The sequence below is a fragment of the Strix aluco genome, chromosome 13 (genome assembly GCF_031877795.1).
Source record: "Strix aluco isolate bStrAlu1 chromosome 13, bStrAlu1.hap1, whole genome shotgun sequence".
Lineage (NCBI taxonomy): Eukaryota > Metazoa > Chordata > Aves > Strigiformes > Strigidae > Strix > Strix aluco.
The window spans coordinates 8,017,784-8,038,030 of record NC_133943.1 but is presented as its reverse complement, the minus strand read 5'-3'; the positions used below and the strand labels follow the sequence as shown (position 1 = coordinate 8,038,030).

The window sequence follows — 20,247 nt, the reverse complement described above, 5'->3', positions numbered from 1 at the left end:
CCAGGCTCCTTTGCTGCAAGTGGTTAGAAATACAGTAGGTGAGTAGGAACATGAACCACAGCGGTTGGGAGTGGATGTGGGATGCAAGGTACTCCTGAACCCCTTGCACTAGCACAGCCAGACTGTTTCAGACATCACTTTACCAGGGCTCTTTTGACTGAAAGTGTGACAGGCTGACTGCTAGAGGCAGTCTGTTCTCTCCAGGCAAAACCATTCAAGTGTCCCTATCTTGAAAGACAATTTAAAATAAAAGCTTCTCCCTTTTTACCCCGCAGTTACATGATTGCCCAGTATGACTTTCAGGAGATCTCTCTCCTCTCCCCTCAGTGATGTAAGCCAGCATAGCTACTATAAAGTAGCAATTTTGCAATGCCGGTTGCTGGTGGTGCCTGTTTGACTTTCAGTACATTGATGTCTCAGTGCAGCAGGGAGGAGGAAAGGTTGCTGACTGGAACTCTCCAGTAAAGGAAAGTGAAGCCCTGTGCACAGACTACTGTGAAACAAACCAAGAAGAAAGTTAAGCTGACAAATTGCTTTCTTGCTACTTCTGTATTAGATTTGAACACACCCTTTAAAAGTTTCCCAGTGATGGAAGGCATCAACTTTTTGAAAGACACTTCTGCTACAGATTTTATATGCCTTTGGGACTATTTGTGATTTCTGATTTGGATACTTAGAAAATAAAATGCAGGATCTTGCATGCTGGTGGAATGCATGAGCCTTCACCATGAGGTGAAGGAAGACATCCTCCGGACTAGCTTTAGTTGTTAGAGCGTACCAAGAGGAAGCTGCCATCCTTTCCAAGTCTTCCTATCAGGAGTGACACCACCCCCCCCAACCCCCCCCCACCCCCACCCCCGAGTCATTAACTACAGGGATTTAACAGAGGAAACCCAGGAGCTTCTGAACTACTGTCATTCACACACATTTTGCACTTAAAGTCAGACATTTTAAAAGATAACACACAAACACTACACGAGTCAAGCTTTCTCTTACATCCTTATCTCCCAGCCCCTTCCCCTCTTCTCTCTTGTCCAGCAAGGCACTAGGAAATGGTTCAAGTTTAAGCATTTGCTGTACATTTACATTTAAAAAGGCACATCTTTATTTTAATGATGCTGTATTCCCCTTTCGGTAAGGCTCACATGTTCTTCTATTATGGTGTGGAAAAGAAAGTTAATTTCCCAGGCATGAAAAAAGACACCTTGCACACATAAGAGCCCCAAACCTATTACTCTGTAGGCCTTAGAGATTAGCACCAGTATAAATCAACAACAGCTTCAAGAGCAAATCAAAGTATTATTATGCAACATAACACACATCCAGGGATCCCCCTGTTGTCTGGGATTCTGATACTTAAAAGCAGCAGAATTTATGCAGCCACGGAGAGAGGGGTGTTTGAATACTTTTGGGGAAAAAAATAGGAAAACATTTATTTTGCATTAGATAATCACTGGTATTTAGTCTCCTGTCTTGACTTGCATGCAGATGTGAAGAATTGCTTATGTATTCATGCTTTAGCAATTTTGCTTACAAATAACCAAAAGTAATTGGAATAATTAACCGGATTGCCCAGCAAAGGCTCAATTAAAGATGTAGATGATGAAATACAGCTTCTCTTTCTCAATCAGTGGATGGTTGGCTACATTAAGTCTTCTCATTAGTCAGCAAAGCCTCTAGGGTATTGAAAAGTATAATTGACGTAAATAAATTAATAGCTCAATGCCCAGCGAGCCAGTCAGTAGCGTACAGAATTTGTGAGGTGCTTATCACACTCGGATCCCAAACCTTCAGAAAACAGATCAGATCAACCACACCGAGAAGGACCCGGTAGGACCACTCACACTAAAGCTCCAGTTTCCATGTACTGGTGGTCGGCTGTCAAACCGGAATTGCCTCAACAATTTTCTAATATTTTGGTGCAAACTGCTAAGAGCTGTCCTTTCTCTCCAAATTAAGCTCACTAAGTGGTAAAAGACCTGTTCGTTACTGCAGTTCTCTCTGAAGCAAGCGTCCAGCAAGCCAAGCAGCTAGAACTCTCTTCACAAGGTGAGCCCAAGTACAAAGCAAGCCATGCATTTTAGAAACAGTTTTCTAATGAGAGGATTAGCTTCTAAGACACACAAAGTTGCAAGCTGCAAGCAGAATGACCTACAGTCCATTTATATAATTTGCTGATTGTATCCCAATGATAAAAAACTAGCACTGTTCATAGACAAACAGCTTCTTGTTCCACATGTATTAAAACATTCATAAAGACATCTAGTCAGGCCATCTAGTGATCCACAGTCAGCACTACTAGACTAATGAGAGCATTAATAACTTAAGGAAAGCAACAGTCAGACACAAAGCACTGGAAGGTGGCTCTGTCTCCCACAGAAATGAAAAGGGATCCTAGTGACAGACATATTGTAGTTACTGAGAACATGTCAACTCTCTCTGACGCTGGTCTCACTTCCATAGCAATACTGCTGCAAAACTGTCACAAGGAAAGCCTAGAGCCTTCTTCTTTCTTCCCTGCCAGAAGGTTAGACACCAACACATTTGGTCCAGTGTAATGCAGTGCCTGTGGTCCCCTTGCTTTGTGACTGACTGCACACACCAGGTAAGTTGGCAGAAGAGGTCAGACACGGCCTCAGCTGTGAGGATGAGAGAGGTGGAAATGATTTTGAGCCTCACAGTCAACTCAACAGACTTGAGAGCCTGAGAGGCAAATAGTTGTGTCCTAGTTTGCTCCCAGTTGACAGACACAGCTCTACCTGGCCTCAAAGACATCTGAAACATGGACAATGACCCTACAGTTGGCAACATCAGAAAGGGCTTCTTACTTCTGGAGCTCTGCAGAAAGAGCCAGACTGCTTGTTTCGTGACTCTAAGCAAAAATCTCCTTGCCTTCACATGAGAAAGACACCCCAGAGCAGCTTCCCTGCCCCTCCAAGGAGGGGAAGTCCATGAACCATGCTTATCAAGAGTGCCAGAAGGGTGCCCCTTATCCTTCCCTGAGTGTTTCAGCCTTTCACTCCCAGAGCTGGCTGCACACTACCTACTCTTGCAACACTCCTGCATGGGCAGTTGGACAAACTGCAGAGCTGGGCAATTACCAGGAAAGGGCTAGTTTTATTGATTTACGCAGCATCTTTGCAAAAGGTTAACTGCACTGTCATTCACAGCTTTTACTAGAAAATGCTGCTGCTGCCTTCAGTATAAGGCTAAGTCAACTGAACTAGTCAATCTGTTTTTGCAACAACTTCATTTTAAATCAGTGTGGGATTTTTTTTTTTTTTAAACACTTGCTTCAGACAGACTTGAAACCAGTGGTCCTCCATTCATCCTTCAGTGTCAGTACTTTTTTTCAGCTCCTGGGATGAGACAATTCCAGTTCAGTGTCCAAACCAGAAGGGTAATTAATACCTTGCACTGCTAACTGACTGCACAAGGGACAGGCTACCAGTGAAATGGGCCCACCAACCCCACATCTCTGCTTAAGCAAACAGATTTCCAGTCACAGTAAACTACAGTGCTGTGGATGTTGGGAAAAGAGGAGAGATTAACAGCACATTTCCACAAGCCTAGAACACTACTGACCACAGGACTCACGACTGCAACAAACTACAGACTGATGAACAAACGGATAAAGACCAATGGCTAATCTCAGCCCTGACTTAATTATCCCAAACTAACCTGCTCACACCAGCTGTGAATTAAGTTAGCCTTCAAACCTCTAAAGGAAAAATGGAAGTTGCCTTCATGTAGTAGATTTAACTCTGAGAAACCCTAGAGGTGTCCGTGCTAAAAAGATTCTGAATAAGAGGCAAATTTGGAACCTGATATCCAAAACCCTTAGCAACATCTTCACCTGTAAGAACTGTGCTTACTTAAAAACCCTCTGCTAATCTTCCACCTTGAAGATTCAACAGTGAGTGACAAACTGACTGCAAAGTGAATGGACCAGAAACCCAGATTCCTCATGGCTAATAACTACAGCGATATTCCCAACAGTTGGCTGCACTTCCACTAGAGCTCATTCCTTTATCAGAGCTATGATTTGGAAAGTAATAATACTCAACCTGTTTGAAATATATTTTGGTTTAGGGCAAAAAAAAATTAATTTCATTTTACATTTTGATAGCTTTTTTTTTGATTGAAGGATTAAATCTTGTGTTCAAGATTTTACTTATATGGACTTTGGAAGATAAAGCACCTATGTGGGAATGCTTCAGTGGGCAGTATAGCAGCTACAGAAAGTCCTGGAGGGTCCCAGATAACAAAATTATTTAACACCAGACCCAGGTGGGAAATAAAACAAAGCAAAAAAATAAAAAGCAGTTTGAATCACATTCAGACTCCTCTAAAAACAGAGTTTCTGTTCAGTCTCAGCACAGAAGTGGCTCTGGCAAAGCCTTTAAAATTCCACCGTCCCCAGAAGAGAAGGATGCAGCATCTTCGCAATAAAGACTGGCCTGCTAGTTAACCTTCTCCTGAGATTCTCCCTTTTACCTTCATTAACTGTTTAAAAAAAAGTATTCTTAAAAAAATTTTTTGTAACCCTCCCCAGTAAAAACTATAGTTGTAAAATATATATATATATTTTTTCTCAGTCTTTTAAAGATCAAGATTTCTGTTAAATTTTTCCAAGACGGTTGAGTTTGTATGTTCAAATATCCACTGCTGTGTTGGAGACGAAGGATTGCAGCTATTCATAAAGATCTTTCGGTCACTCTCACTGCAGTCCATACAGCTGCTGCTTACCGGATGGTAGAGGGTCTTGTCCTGGAGAAGAGAAATTTGACGTGAGGTTGCTAAGTGGAGAAATAAAGCTGTTTTAAAACCAACAGAGAGAAGCCTTAAAAACCAAGGCAAGCTGTTTTGTCACTTGGATGTATCTGAAGGAGTTGTTTCATACTTAACTGGTTGGCAAGTGTCAGGGTCCATTCCCACCCTTTGCAACAGTATCCAGCCCAGTCCTCACAGCTGCACCTGGAAGCTCAAAAGCCTCAAGTCTGAAGCCAGGTTCTCCAGCCCATGGCCTCACATCCTGCTGCAGTCACTCTGTGGTACACCCGGTGCATGCAGATTGCAAGGATCAGGACACGGCATTTAGTCAAGAATTTACTTACCTGTTGGGCACAAAAACATTCCTTAGGAGGATGAATAAATCCTTATCTACTTTAGCATGATCTAGTATTCAGAACAAACCAACACACACAGCACACCTCTTTGCAAACAGGTTTTGCAAGGGTGTCCCATGACCTCTGTGCCAGCGGTGGACAGGGCTGCAAGGAGAGTGTCCTTGGGCTTAGCAAGCCCTGGAGAAGAGTTCTCACCATTTCTAATCAGTGGAAGAGGGGAGTCACCTCTTTCTAATCAAGAGTAATTAACAGCACAAAGACAACAGATTGTCTGCAGATTCTCTTATCACAGCTACATGAAGAGAAGGAATAAAACATGAGTGGTGACATTTTGAGGAAACTTAAGTCTCTACAGGCAATTTGACACCTTAACTGAGAACATGCACACACACTCACTCACTTTTCGGTATCTCCAGAGCTGGTTCCCCTTCATTCCATGACAGTCATAGAGGGTCACAGGGCTGCTGTGGGAAATGGCATCAAAACAAAACTTCTTGGTATGCTGCGGATCCCCAGGACGGATGTCTTCTCTCCAGCTGAACGTGAACACCTGCCAGGGCAAACAGGACCCTCAGGATGGGTGGTGCTGGGCACGGTGCTTTCACCAGCAGAACAGTGTTCCCTTCTTTGCCCACGGGGTGGGGATGGCTTCAGGGAAAGGACAATATCTTCTAGAGAAAAACTACTTTCACCTCTGGGGACAGGGACTGCTGACTAGGGGAGTCTGGAACAGCTACCCCGCAGACTGCCACACAGCATGCTAAATGAGACTGTGCTGCTGCAAACAGCCATGCTAGTTAGCTTGGGTACTAATAGCAGCCTTGAATGTCTCTGCAATGCAGACATACATCATGGATTAAGTGAGCAGCTGACCAATTACAGCACTTCACAGCTAGCAAAAAAGGCAGAGAGCTACAGGAGCGCCGAGTTAAGGCTGGCAGTAAACACCTGAGGCTGCACAGGCAGCCTGCGGTCACCTTGAGAAGAGCCTGTCCCAGCCTTCTGGGACAAGACCAGGAGCCCACAGCTCCCCACCCCACTCCATGGGAGTGTCGGAAGGGCAAACACTAGGGCAGTGCTTCCTGGCACGCTCTTCTACTGACCCTGCAGTGATCTCTCAGCACTTTTGGGTGAAATGAAAGGAGGGATACTACAGAAGACAAGGGGTTTTAGCTGTAGTAACTAGGCACAACCTATGCCTGGCAATGCTGTGGCCTTGAAGAAAGCTGCCAGATGCCAGCACATGTGGCCTGGAAATCCCTGAGCCACAGGGACGGGACCATGGGCGAGGAGTCGGTGGAAGTACCACCACATACATGCTCTGCTCCTTGCCCTGCCCCGCTGGCATTTGCTTTTGGCTGTGGCTTGAGACAGTAGCGTGGTCAAGCTGCATCTTCAGTCTGATGATCATAGCTTGGCTTATGACATGTTTTAAGCACCATAGGACTAAATCCCACAAAAGATAAACTACTTTTAAGTCAGGCACTGCTGTCAAGCTTTTGCTTTCTGCTTTGACAAGCACAGCATCTCTGGCAAGGGTGAAAGTGTCCTCTGTCCAGCAGAAGCCAACGTGGTTCTGCAGAGCTAATAGCCAACACACCTCTCAGTGCCCGAGGGGAAGGGCTGTTCTGAGGGCTCCCTTTGGAGCCAGGTGGAGGAATGGTCCTCTTCTCAGAGAGATCTCATGGGGCAGTAAGAAAGATCAGTAATGAGCAGGGTGCTACTATTTGAAGCAGTGTGGCCAAAAACTTTTGCACAAAGAAGCTACTTTGTTTCTGTCTCTGGTTTAAACCTCTCTTGGGAGAGAAATTACCACATTTAGGCACAATGCTACACAGAAGTTCAAAAAACATTCTCCAATGCTAATTGTTCAAGACCCTCCTGACACAACAGAAGCTTAGTTTCGGACTGTGCATGAGTAAATTGGTTTTGTTTCTAGTTTTCATGCATCAAAATTGATACGCAACAATGCTCTGTCTCCTACTACTGAAGCCATTCCCCTGAAGAGTTATGCATGGCTCTGTAATAGAGGCATTGTTTTCTTGATCTTTTCTCAGCTCAGCTGCTACAGTTTAGACAAACTAATATTTCCCTCCCTTCTGTTACAATAAAGCTGTCGTTTCTGGCACCTTATATGTTGAGAGGGTGAATCTATAGCCTGGCCGGTTTCATCTCTCTCCAGCAATGGTTGGGTGTTTATAATGCATTTGCCTCCTGTCAGAAGGGTGATAGTAAGCGGTTATTGAATGCTCCTGTAGGTTCATTAATATGCATGATGCTCCTCTATCACTTCTTTCAGCACAACCTTTGAAGTTAATATTCACTTTGTTACATATTACAGCTGCCTTGTTACTGGTTTATTATTTTGGCATATTGTTTTCTTGTGTTTTCTTTTGTTCATTCTGAGAACTTCAAAGCAGATGTAAAAGCTCCGCACCAAGTCTGCCAGGCTCCAGACCCTGCCACAAACACAAGCCACATCCCACTACAAGCCCATCAAGTATAATTAGTGCATGAGCCTTGGGGTACACAGCACCCTCTATTCACCTGACAGGAGTTCTGCAATGGACTTCCTTCTCAAACATTTGTTCTTGTAACTTCTCCCTCCCCAAATTTATTTAGGGGCCGATGATTTAATCAGAGGGACTGTTACCTGCACGTTGTTCCACGCTGCCTCTCCTCTGTCCTTCACGCAGTTTTCCAGTCTCAGTGGGGATCCCAGTGCTCCATGCTTAGTATCCACACACAGTCCAGTTCCTACATTGCGTATCTGAAATAGTACATTAGTCACCAAATCTCCTACTCTTACCAAGTGACAGGAAAGAATGCTTAAATTGCCTCAAATAGTGGCAGTATTTATATGCAGACAGTTTTAAGGTACTTTACTGTGTATCTGAGCTGAAAGATAACAGCTAGAAGAAAGCACAGGAACTCAAAATGGGACCCATCTCCAGCTGTACAATAAGCTCCAGGACACCACAAAACCCATTAGCTGCAGGGCTGCAGAGCCCGCTGTGGTGCTGTGTGTAACAATCCACCACTTCACTCCTGGGGTGATTCTTTTCCCAGAACACAGACGACTTATAAAAAAGGGATGGTTTTCCTGGCTTTCAGATGGGGAAGCTACAGAGCAGACTAGCTCAAGTCGACTGTGTAGCCCTTTGGAAATACAGGATTTCTACTGCTGCTCAGCTGCCGGCTCTCTCTAGTCCTCCCTGTTGGCATGTTCTGCCTTCTGCTAAATACGCAACATGCAGAACAAGCCAAGTCTCTATTCTCTTTGTAGCTGTGCACTGATAGAAACGGCTGCCTAACTGCCTTCTTTGATCAGGCCAGTATAATGGTAGAGGAGTTCTGCTCTTTGAAACATATCAAGCAGGATCTTTAAACACTCGCTCGCTGCCTCACTCACAGCAAGCCGGTACTGGAGCACATGGGTAAGGCAACTTTAAAACACCAAACCGCAGCCTGTTTGCCCACTGCAGATTTCAGAGCACAAACTTGCCTCTCCCCAAGCAGCTGCTGGAGGCTCCACTGGTGGGTAAAACTTTGGCAAGTCCCACGCGACCTCATTCATGAACCACTTGAAGCTTTTGCAGTTGAGGTTGTTGCGAAGTTCCTTCTGAGCTGCAACGTCCCCTGCAGAAAGATGCCGGTACTCTGGTCTACGCTGGTATATGTACTCTGCATATTCATCCATCCACACCTCAGCCACCCGCTTCAAGTTCTGTGTGGGTAACAGCCATGTGTGAAAATGAGAGGGAAAAACACCTGAGAACACTCTGCACAAACTACTGACATTAGCATTCAGAACAGCTCTCATGTTTTTTGCTCAGAAAGGATTTTCATTCACATCCACCCTCTCTCTCCAGTTTCAGGATGAAGATTATTTTTATTATTCTCTAGTTCCAAGGGACTTTTAGAAAGGTATTTTTGGTTGAGGTCAAAACAGATTCCTGGCACTTGGCCATTATATCTAGTTCCTTGTGGCTAAGAAAAACAACATTAATCAAAAGTTGGGTTTTTTCCTTTTTTTCTGTAAAGAAGCTAGTCAGAAAATGATGCTGGTAAATACCACTGGACATTCAAAGGTCCCTGACAAAAAGCTGCTTTCTTAAATCCTTCTTACTGCATCTTTTATATCCATCTAGGAATGGGATTTGCACTCCCTTCTGGAAAGCTTCAGTTCACAATATTCTTTCTCACCGCTATTTTCCCATTTTTTTGGGTAAAAAGCTGTTTAAGAGAAACTCTGAGATACCGCAGGAATACGGCACTTTCAAGTGATGAGGCTTCAGAAGAGAAGCAAAGGGTTTACCTCCCGGCAGCAGTATATTTCATGTATCACTGTAAAGCTTAATCCACTGTGCAATTCCAAGACAGCAAAGAACACCACCCACTCGAGATACCTGCCCTACTGCTTGTCACAACACACTCAAGAGACCGTTGGACCTTGGACCGGTCTCTGGCAACATCGGGTACATCCTTGGTGCCACACAGTAATGTGCCATGTGCAGGCATGACTTCAGTGACCCAGCAGCACTGCCCACCTCGCATGAAGGTGGTCACTCCAGCAGTGGTTATTTACTACCAAAAAAATTAGTACATTAAGAATGAGCAGTGTGCTGACCCTGCCACAAACGCAGTCTACACACCACAAGAGCAGGTGTTCATCTCAAGGTGACTGTATGATCATAGATGCCAAGAAACAGCCTTTCCTATACCTGTCTGCCACCTCCTTCCAGCACTGTGGGAGTATGCAAGAGCCAAATACTGAATCAGAAGAAATATAGCTCCTTCCTGAAGAGATGGCACAGACAGGAGAGCACTCTATCGCTCTGACAGGTCATTGCTGGGCTGAGTAATAAATCCAAATCTATAGGGCGACGCTGTTAAACTGGGAAACATTTTAACACTGTGCAAGCCATAAGACTGCAGAACAGCAGGGCACCTTGTGTTTTTTAGTTTTGCAGCCTTCCTGCTCCTATGATTTTTTTCACCCACCAGAGGGCAATGCAATCCCTTCTCAATTTGGAAATTAACTGGAGATACCTAGTGCAGAGGCAAAAGCTCTTTCTTCTTCGGGCTACACTAGATTAAAGAAATAAGACAGCACAGAACATTCCACTGTGGAAAACTACAGCTTCCTCATTCGGTGGTCTGTGATGCTTGAAGTTGAGAGGTCTTTCAATCACCAAAACACAATCACCACGCTGAAGCCTGCTGCTCTTTGAGAGCACATATATAAAGTGACTGAAGTATTATACAAATAAAGCCCTATCCTGTTTTCATTGGTGATTCCATAGCCAGCACCTGGTTGCAAAGTCCCTTCCCCACAGCTGGCAATGGCTGACGTCTGGAGCAGGGCAGCTGTGGGCACAGTCGCTCACAGCTCCCCTAGGCTCTCTTCCTACTACTACACACTACTACTTCCCTCCTACTACACACCCACCGCTGCAGAACTGCACCATTTGACCACTATACAAGTACAATTTATGGACTATACAAAGCCTGCATTTGCCTCCCATTGTGGGGTGAGAAGAGACAACAGCATGGTCACACTGCAGTCTGTGGTGGGGAATGCCATTACCACTTACTCTTGCCAGGCTGACTCCTGTTGGAACCTTGTATGGAACATATTTCCTGTAGATATGACCAACTCTAGAGCAAGGGATGTCCTCCATGCGACCTCCACACATCCATACCTGTGGAACAGCAGAGATACAAATTCACTCTTGCTTATGTAGAGAAAAGCGAAGAAGAAAAAAAGAGACTTTCAAGTAATGAAAAAGCTTAACCCAGCTTTGACTCTCTCCCAAATACCCTCCCCTCCTTGCCTGAGTCTCAAATCCTGTAACTACCCACTTAGAGCCATGCAGCAAGCCTTGATTTAGCACAAGTGCTATCAAGCCCAATGGCTAAACAGTTCCATTTTACATTCTTCAGAGAAAAGAACAGGAAAAAAAATCCAAGCACCCAGAGAACAGCACACAGCACACTTTAAATTGATATGTTATTACAGCGATAGTAACCGCAATAGTTAAACCAGACTGCCATATAAAACTTGGGTGTAGGTTGTGTAACACTGCTGTAAAAGGGAGCCCATCTCTGTAGTACGGGTCATGTGTTATGCAGAGCACTCCAGGGAATCCGTGTTTGTTCAAGTGCCAAAAACCAGTAGAAACTGCTACCTTTTCCTGTGTTTATCACTACTCTCACACGGTTTCATTGCTGACATGCACTCATTGCTTTTGCAGCCTTACAATTAAGTAGAAACTCCTGCCTGGTGAAAACACTAGCTTTAAAAAAGCCTTCAAAGTCACTGGCACACACTGCTAGTTGAAGATGACTACTCCAATGCGTGGTGAATGTCTAGATTAGGCCCAGAAGTTTCTTTCCCCATCTGGGCAGATTTCACTCTGTGCCAACACTCTAAAACAACTTTCTTTTATTCCTTATTTATAGCATGGATGTAATTATTTTGTCCAAGTGAAACCCAAGGAGGTGTTTTCTGAACCAGCCAATCTACTTCATTAGGTTTAAGAAAGACATTCATGTGTGCTTCCCAGAGATATCTAATCAATCCTTAAAGAAAAAGTATCCTTCAGTGTGCAAAACAAATGACTTTCTGAATTCCTGAAGTACAACACTGTCTTGCCCTTCACTTTGTCCCCAGATTTATGTTAATGCCCCAAAGGCAGGAGTATTTAAGAAGGTCCACTGGTGCTCCAGGCTGCTGCGGTGTTCTTGATCTCTCCATTCACTGTGGCTAATTTGAGCCACCGCAGTTCACTGTACAATGAGCTTAGTCAACAGCTTCACACATAGCAGGCAATTCCATTAATATTCTACAGTGACAATATTAAATACTTAGCTCGGAAGAGAAATATTTGGCCAAGGCTGCTGCATAATTATTAGCTCTGACACTAAAGTCCTCTGGAGTTTCAGCTCTGTCTACTGGCCCTAATAATTACAGTCATTTGCTGACTGCGTATAACTTAATGGAGGTTGGTTGCTCTCAGTTAGAGGAATATTTTTCACAGGCAACTTCTAAAGTTCAAGATACTTAATTACATGTCGTTATGGTGAGAGAGATAAGCAGCAAGTTGATAAATGCATTATAAACACCAGGACACACTCCTTCTACGAAATTTCATTCCTTTTGTCCCTGCTGTGTCTTGAGAGGCTGGTACAGAAAAGATGAAGATGAAAAAAAAAACCCTAGCACCCAGCTTCTGTGAAGTTTCTAGTGGAATTAGAAATGCTTCTTATTCTGTAGCTGCTGTGCTTTTTGCTGCAGAGGGCCCCAGTGTGATTCCTCTGCTAGGAAATTAACAGGTAGACTGAGACAACAAGAATTTGAGGATGTTTTGTGTTTCTGTGACAGAAATGGTCTGTGCAAGGCTGTAAGAGCTGCAACAGATCCGGGAGCTATAAAAAACTGCAAGGACAGCTGAAGAAGCCTAGAGCTGAGTTGCACAGACAAACACTCCTCAGTAATCCATGTTCCTACCCTGTGCTCTGCATCCTGCATCACCAAAGTCCGACTGGTTCACAGGCAGCTGCATTTCAGTGCAACACAAGCCTGAATGAAACCACTAGTTTATACTTGCTGCCTGCCCGCAGGATGCCTCACCTGCCCCCAATCTCTAAGGAAAGTCTTTCAGTCAGGCCACTGTGAATACACATCTGAAAACACAGCTTCCCTAAGTAACAGGCGAAACAGAGCCCTGCAGTCAGTAGGCAGCTAGAGAGGAGAGCACTGTCTTTGCACTGCAGATCTTGTGAAGCAGTAACACAGGCAGCACTTATCTACTGAGCAGTATGCTGGAGAGGCAGAGCGTATGGGAAGCTAGACAGAACTGAGGATATGTTGGGCCAAGAGCTCCAAGCTGGTACAAGACTCCAGGCACAGAAGACAACATTACATAAACACATGTAATGATAGAAGAAAAGCTACTCAACTGAGTTACTGAGCAAGTAAAATCTAAGATCAGTTTTACGTGCTCTTTTCCTAATCATGCTTTAAAATATTACCCCCAAGCAACGCTGCAATGACCAGTGCTGCATGGAGGTAATGGAAAGCTTCCTAATTCCTGCTAGCAGAGCTCAGTGACCCTTTCAAGGTACTTTGCCAACTCAGTGCCTTTTTAACATTGTCTCATGCTGCAAGTGACAGCATGGCACTTGCAGTACAAATCTAATTTTAAAAGCATGCTTTCCATTCATTCATTGCTGCTTTGATTTATTTTATTAGTGAGCTGCTTTGTGTGGTGACAGAACTCATTACAACCTCCATAAAGACAATTACCAGTCCTTATCTATAAAACTGGAAGAAGGGGGAGAGGGAAAGAGCGTGACATGCATTGGTAAAACACAGCTTACAAAAGCATTAGAAAGCTAGAGTTAAAGGTCAGGGGAATCACATCCAAGGGTCTGTCAAGGAATAACTGCAAATGAAGCAAACCCAAAATAGCTGCGTGCTAGCTGAGAGAATGCTTCCACCCAGTTAGCGATATTCGGTTGTTTTTAAACAAGGGTACAGTTCACAGGCATGACACACCAGAACTTATGCTGCTGCTGAAACAGCATTGTTCTGTGGGGCAGCGCCTTGTGCCTTCACGGTAACACTGACTGTCACTTACTGCGTTCTCCTTAGGCCAGGGGGGACAGTTTCTTCTTCTTGTGGTTTTACAGAAGGGCGAGATGGTGCCTCATCTCCCTGGCTGACATGACAGTAAACATCAGAACCTGAACTTGATGCACTTAATTTCAATCAGCCATTTACTAGAACGCCGTAAGAACAAGAATTAAAGCTGGTCAGGCAGTCAGTGCTTTATACAATGATCCAATCAGGTCTCATTAGGAGAGAACAGGAAATTTCTCTTCCTCCTCAGGCACAATTTTACCAATCCACACTTTGAGCTAGGAATCTAGCAGCTGACAGATCTGCCAGAATTAAGAGAAAACCTGGCTACACTGAGGTCAATGGGCATACTGCAACAGATTTTTCTAAGGCCACAATCTCACCCTAATACTGAAACCATATACAAGGGAAGTAAAATAACAACACCGGTGATATTACTTCCATCTTCTCAGTGGTCTGGAGCGCTGTAACTCCATATTCATAAAGCAACTCAAGAGCCTTTGACTCAGCTAGTGTGCTATGAAAGCACAAGGTAATATGCCACCTATTCTCTACATGGGAATGTTATGCTGATCCAATTCCCTTTCTGCTATTTCAGAAAACAATGTCACATAAGACAGCTGAACCTCTCCTCTCAAACACACAATACAATACCGCATTTGGTGTGTGAACACAAATTATCTGGGTATACAAGGTTTATGGTTTCCAAAGACTGCACCATGATGAGCCAATGCTTCCCAAGAGAGGGAAAACACACAAAGGAAAGAGTCAAGCCTTGAAAAGAAAGCTGCTTCTGCAAGCCACAACAGAAATAAAGACCACGGGATAGGCCAGTGGAGAGAAGCTGGCTGGATGTCTGAGCACACACTGAAGGGTGGGAAAGACAAGGACACAGTGGGTAAGTCAAGGGGGTTCTATGCATAACAAGGTAGGCGAGAGGACAAAAGCAAGGGCAACCAATAATTCAGGAAAATCGTAATCCTCTGTATTGTAAGCATCAGCTGCTCTTGCAGCTGGGACTTACTGCTCTATAAAAGATTAAGGTAGCTCAAAAGGCACTGGGATCTGTGTGTTTGCACAACGCCTTCTCTCACACAACATACACTAGCATGGCCCCTCCTTACCGTCTGGAGCATTTCAGAGTAATGATAGCACTTTCCAATAATCACATTTCAGAGAGTGGAGGGGTCCACTTCCCTGCTGCTGCTTGGTGGGAGGCTACTCTGGAACCTGAACCAAGTACATAGTATGAACAGAGGCCAAAAATTCAAGTCAATGGCCTGAAACTGATCTCTGCATCACCAGATAGGAAGGGAGAAAGAAGCCACCCTGTACCGCAGCTGAGAGCCTTAGAATTAAGCAGCATGTGCTGGCTTAAAAAAACCCACACAAAAAAAGCAGCAGAATGCCCGGCCTGTTTCAGTGTGGGCAAACGTGAGCTGCTGGAAAGTGGTGTGAGTATGTGCCTGGAATAAGCAGTGGAGGCTCACAATCAGCACTAACTTCAGCGACACAACTAGAAATGCTGTCAGAAGTGATCCCTTGGCAGCTGCACCCTAGCTACGCACCTGCCAGGAGGCCAGTGGCAAAACATGAATCAGAAATGTGCTGCTGACTTGAGGCAAAGGAGATGCATGCATCAGATATGTGAACAGAAGCTATGGAGCACTTGGATTTGTTGGAAAACATGCAACATGTTTTATGCTATGGAAATCAGGACAAGCGATCCATGCTGATGCTTTGGGAAAAGGTTCTGGGAAAGTGCAATGATCTATGATCCTCAGAATAAGCGCAGTGGACATTTCCTATTGCTGAAGCAAGGAGTGAAGACCATGAGTACTGCCCATTTATTTTGCCTTCCCCTTAAATGTTCTTTTCTGGGCAACTGTTGATGTGGCTTGTTTGCACCAAGCCCTTTGAATTCTATGAAGGCTTTACAATCTCTAAAGTACAAGACAAACATTTATAAAACTGAAATGATCTATCACCTAGCGAGGCTCATTCTGGATTCTCATTCTTTGCTCCTGAAGTACAATGTACAATTAAAAGATTGAGAACCACCACACCACTCAAGATCAGAGGTACAAAGTACATCTATATTTATGCCTATCTATACAAGTCAGAGACTTCATGTTTTCCTCTCCTTTTCCCCATACCCAAAAAATCAGAGACTATATATTTATGGAAAAGAGGCGTGAAGCACTTTAGTGAAGATTACGTAAGACAAACAGAATAAAAGCCACAAGAACACTGGAAAAGAGGTAACATGATCGCAAATAAAACTGAGTGTAGATAATTGCTGCACAAAGTAGCATTTGCAGAAAGGAATGGTTTAAATACTTCATGTATACCACTCTGAATTAAATACATTAATCTCAAAGAAAATGAAGTAGTTACGTAGGCAGCAGAATGTAGGTATTGTTGAGAATGCAGGAGCATTCAGAAAAATCAGAGCTATTAAGTTGTGTTTAGAAGAGGAAAGATACATTGTCACTTTGGGTAAAGTATTCAATTTTGTTCACATCATTGCAGAAAGATACAAAAGACCAGGAAAAACTGTAAGAGAGGAGAGGTATGGAAGTGACTCCCAAAAAGCAAAAAATAACAATGTCAGTGAAGCCCACTGAACAGATTATGGCTGTAGAGTTAGGGGCAATAAAAAAGAAAGGTAACAAGTGCCACACAGAAATAGCTGTGCATGGTTGTTTACCCCTTCTCCAAAATACAAGAATGTACTCAAAGGTCAGCATCTGCTAACCCACACAGACAGAGGAGAATGGTTCTTACAGTGTACAGAGCTGCAGAGCCATTTGCCTGGAGCATTCTGCAAACAGGGTTCACGAAAGACTGAGGCTCATTTGAACAAGTGTAATGCCTGCAACTAAAATTCAAGACTGCAATCTTCCTGTTGCATCTGATGATGACTTGAAGCAGGAACACCCCTGACCTGTAGAAGTACTGGGTTATCGGCACTGAGCTATTCTGGATATACACAGGTCAAGAGAAAGAAGCAGCGTGTGTTTTCTGCTTGAATATGGAATGGATAAACTTCTTCACTTCTAATCTAGAAATTTCTGTTTCAAGAGACCGAGAAGACCCAGAAAACTACAAGCAAGCAGTTAGGGTTAGGAAGTTTGTTTCTAATTTAAAGTTCACCTAAATTTTTTTGTCCCTCCAGCATGCTATGTTTTCTAGTGATGTTTGGTGTACACATTTCATACAAGGAGAAAGGCTTCTATTAATAGAGAGTTTGAACCATCCTCTGGCTAAATGCTTTCTGAGGTGCTAAACACTGATGATTTCTCTGTTGGCTTGCCTTCAGCCTGAAATTTTCTTCTCAGAAGGAAGCAGAGCCAGCTGATGACAGAAATACATATGATCTCAAAACAGAAAGGCAAGAGGCTCCTAAATAAACTTGTTTATTTCCAGTCTCTCAGCAACAGAGCCCTGGATTTTAAAATAAAGACAAAAAAACTTGTAAAGCACACTACATACATGGCCAAAAAAGAATATGCTTAAGGAAAAAAAAAAAGAAAAAAATCTACTCCTGTTGAGGCTGGAGAAGGCCAGATCTGATGCAATGGATCAAAAACCAGCAGTACAAAAGAGTACCTGCACCCACAACTCCCAGGCACAGGAATGGATTCTTTATTAAAGCCAGGCTGTAAATTTGGCACACTTAGAATCTGAATTCCCATTAGATAATAAATAATGTGAAAGCAGGTACCCCACGTCTAAACCCAGAGCTTTAAATTATTTGTCAGTGCCCCCTTAACTACAAAATCTCAGTCTGCTTCTAAAGGTAAAAACGTAGCTCTAAGCTCGCCAGGAAATGTCATAGCTTCATAAATTCTATGAACAAACCTTCTATTCTTGCAATTCCAGCAGAATTATTAAATCTATCAGCCACAGATGAATGTATCAATTTATCTTAATTTCTGAAAATACACTGAGCCTCTTTCAGTTAAAACTTCATTTTTCTGTTGCACAATGAAAGAAAAAAGGGGGTCTTTGCAGAGATTAATTAAAGCAAATTTATCCCTCCATAAATTACCATCTCTGGACTGAAATAAAACACAGCGTGTTTCAGAGAGGATAAGCAAACAGATGAATGAAGTAGTCTTATTTCCTGCAGATCAAGCAGTGTGACTGTTTGCTGTGGCATTAGAGACAAAGGGCTTGCCCAGCCACTGTCATCACTCTTGGAAACCAGCATTTTTAAAAAGGGCCAAGGAGAAGAGGCTGAATACTGCCACTGCCCCTTCCTGCAGAGAATGATATTGTTACACAATTTCATTACACGCAACACAAAGAATAAATGGCTCTAACCGTAATGACATCTCCAAACAGGGTGCCCCCTGCCCCTCCCTTCCCACTACCATTACAGAAGACAAGGGACCTCCAATGTGACTTCGTTACTTTGGGTTTTTTGTGAGCAAACTATGGAAGGAAATACATTGTCTTAAAAACAATATAGTTTGATATGCCTTTGAATTACACAAGAGGCATTGAGATTTAGGAATATGTTTTGTAAGAGATCAGCCATGACTTGTTTGTCAGTGGAGACACGAGGATTTTTTGCTGCTGAAGCTAAACTGTGTACTACATTAGCATCACTACCGTCTTCCTGCCCTGTGCTGAGGTCAACTAGCTTAGTTCAGTGGCATCCAGACACCTATTATATATTCAACCTCTGAAAGAGAAACCACACAGTGGCCCAAAGAGAGGGTAATGTAGAAATCTTTACTCAATTCGCTCCAGGCTATGGAAAGGATTCCCACCACTGAAGTGAAGACTCCCCACCTGCCTTCAGCGGTCCGGGACACTCCAGTGGGTTTCCTAGAATGGTTTCAGATTGCCCATATTCCAAGGTTACACAGGTACCAGCAGTCTTTGTGGGTCACAGTGACTCGTTCCTATTAGTATGCATTTCTGGTCAGCTGGCTAACTCTTATTTTAAAACCCTCAACTGAACAGTTTGGTCAATCAGTAAGTAACAGAATTGTCCCCAAGCCAGGCAGATAATGATCTGAAGTCATTGCCAGCAACAGCGTTATTATTCCAATTGTTGAGGATTTCTTACAGGGTAATTAATAGCCTCAGTTCCTTGCAGCCAGGAGTCAGATGGATTGACTACAGACAGTAAGTTACTCTCCTCTCTGGGAACTGAAGCTCAGGACTGAAGTACTCAACTGGGCAAACACTGAGCTGCCTGAATCCTCCTTCCCACAAGAAGGAGAGTATTTCGTCATCTTGCCAGAGTGAGTACTAAGAAGCCTAACAGTCAGAGAGAGCTCCACACAAGCTGACTTACCCTTGCTGGGAAGCGTGCATGCATCTGAAGCTGTGACCACAGAACGGGGGACAGCCCAGCTAATCATGCTCCAAAACTGACCCTCACAAATGACTGGTCACATCATCGTTGTTTCTTCTGTGTACTATCTTACTACTCCCAGCTCTTTCACCTTTAGTCACACGCAAAAGCAAGGACAAGATAGATCATTCACATTCTGTGCCTCAGCACAATTCTTACTTTTCAAAACAAAAGTAATTTCCAGAGAACATAGCTCACCTTAAAGGATATTTCATACTGCTCTCCTCCCCATATCTCCAGACCTGCATCATACCCTCCCAGCTCCCAGAACCACTTTCTATCGACTGCAAAGAGTCCTCCAGCCATTACAGGAGACCTTAAGGAAAAACCAGACTCCATATTACAAACACATTCAAAGATACAGATCTCTAGCTAAACATTTAAAAAACAAAGCAAGATTTGACAAATGTTCTTTTCACCACCCAGTATTCCTGGTGCCTTTGCAGCCCTGTCGGAGCATCAGACAATTATTTCTGCATTATCTACTAATTTCCCACATGCAAATGAGGAGGACAAGACTAGGCTCCCTTCAGAACCAGTCAATGCCTCTCCTCCAAACAGGCAAAAGCGTTCACCACTAAGTGACAGGACATAACCTCTCCCAGAGGGACCCATGTGCTGTACAGGTGCTCACTGTCTCAGCAGTACGATCAAGTCCTTGAGCTTGACCTCAAAAAGTGTTTTGTTGGGGTTTCCTCTGAACACTGCAGAAGTATAAAGGACAGCAGAACTGTCTCAATGTTGGCAAGCACAGTAACAGCAGAACATAACTTGATCACAGATTTACTTCTGCAATGCACTGCAATCATCAAAATTGCTGTAATTATTCTGCTAGGTTTTCTTCTTCCCCCACCTGGGAATGACATATAAGCTGCCATTGGTTTGTTGTTTTTGGCAGAGCATTAGGGATACTAAGTTATGTTTGAAAGATCTCAGTAATAAATGACCACATTAAATGCTACACATTACAGTTTTAAATGAAATGTTAACTTCTGCGGGAATTAAGGTGGCAAAAAATAGCAATGAAAAAGAAAGTGTTCACAGCTACTAAACAATGCATTTCTTTTAAACCAACAAAGCAAACAGCTGCCAAAAAC

The 20,247-nt window shown here is 43.5% G+C and overlaps 1 protein-coding gene across 5 annotated transcripts in view; it reads right to left on the bottom strand.

Annotated features, from left to right (window-relative positions):
* Nucleotides 1-1,081: 1,081 nt before the first annotated feature.
* GALNT10 (polypeptide N-acetylgalactosaminyltransferase 10) overlaps nt 1,082-20,247 on the bottom strand; it is an 88,043-nt gene continuing 68,877 nt past the window's right edge. For 3 of the 5 annotated variants that reach the window (XM_074838654.1, XM_074838655.1, XM_074838656.1), the window contains exons 7-12: nt 19,349-19,466; nt 10,727-10,834; nt 8,635-8,856; nt 7,783-7,899; nt 5,530-5,679; nt 1,082-4,770 (exon numbers count right to left, since the gene is read on the bottom strand). In XM_074838654.1, coding sequence (XP_074694755.1) covers nt 4,603-4,770; nt 5,530-5,679; nt 7,783-7,899; nt 8,635-8,856; nt 10,727-10,834; nt 19,349-19,466 — 883 coding nt within the window. In that variant the 3' untranslated portion in view covers nt 1,082-4,602. Of the gene's footprint in view, nt 4,771-4,903; nt 5,118-5,529; nt 5,680-7,782; nt 7,900-8,634; nt 8,857-10,726; nt 10,835-19,348; nt 19,467-20,247 lie in introns of all 5 variants that reach the window. The other 2 variants (XR_012625002.1, XR_012625003.1) reach the window with 2 other exon arrangements.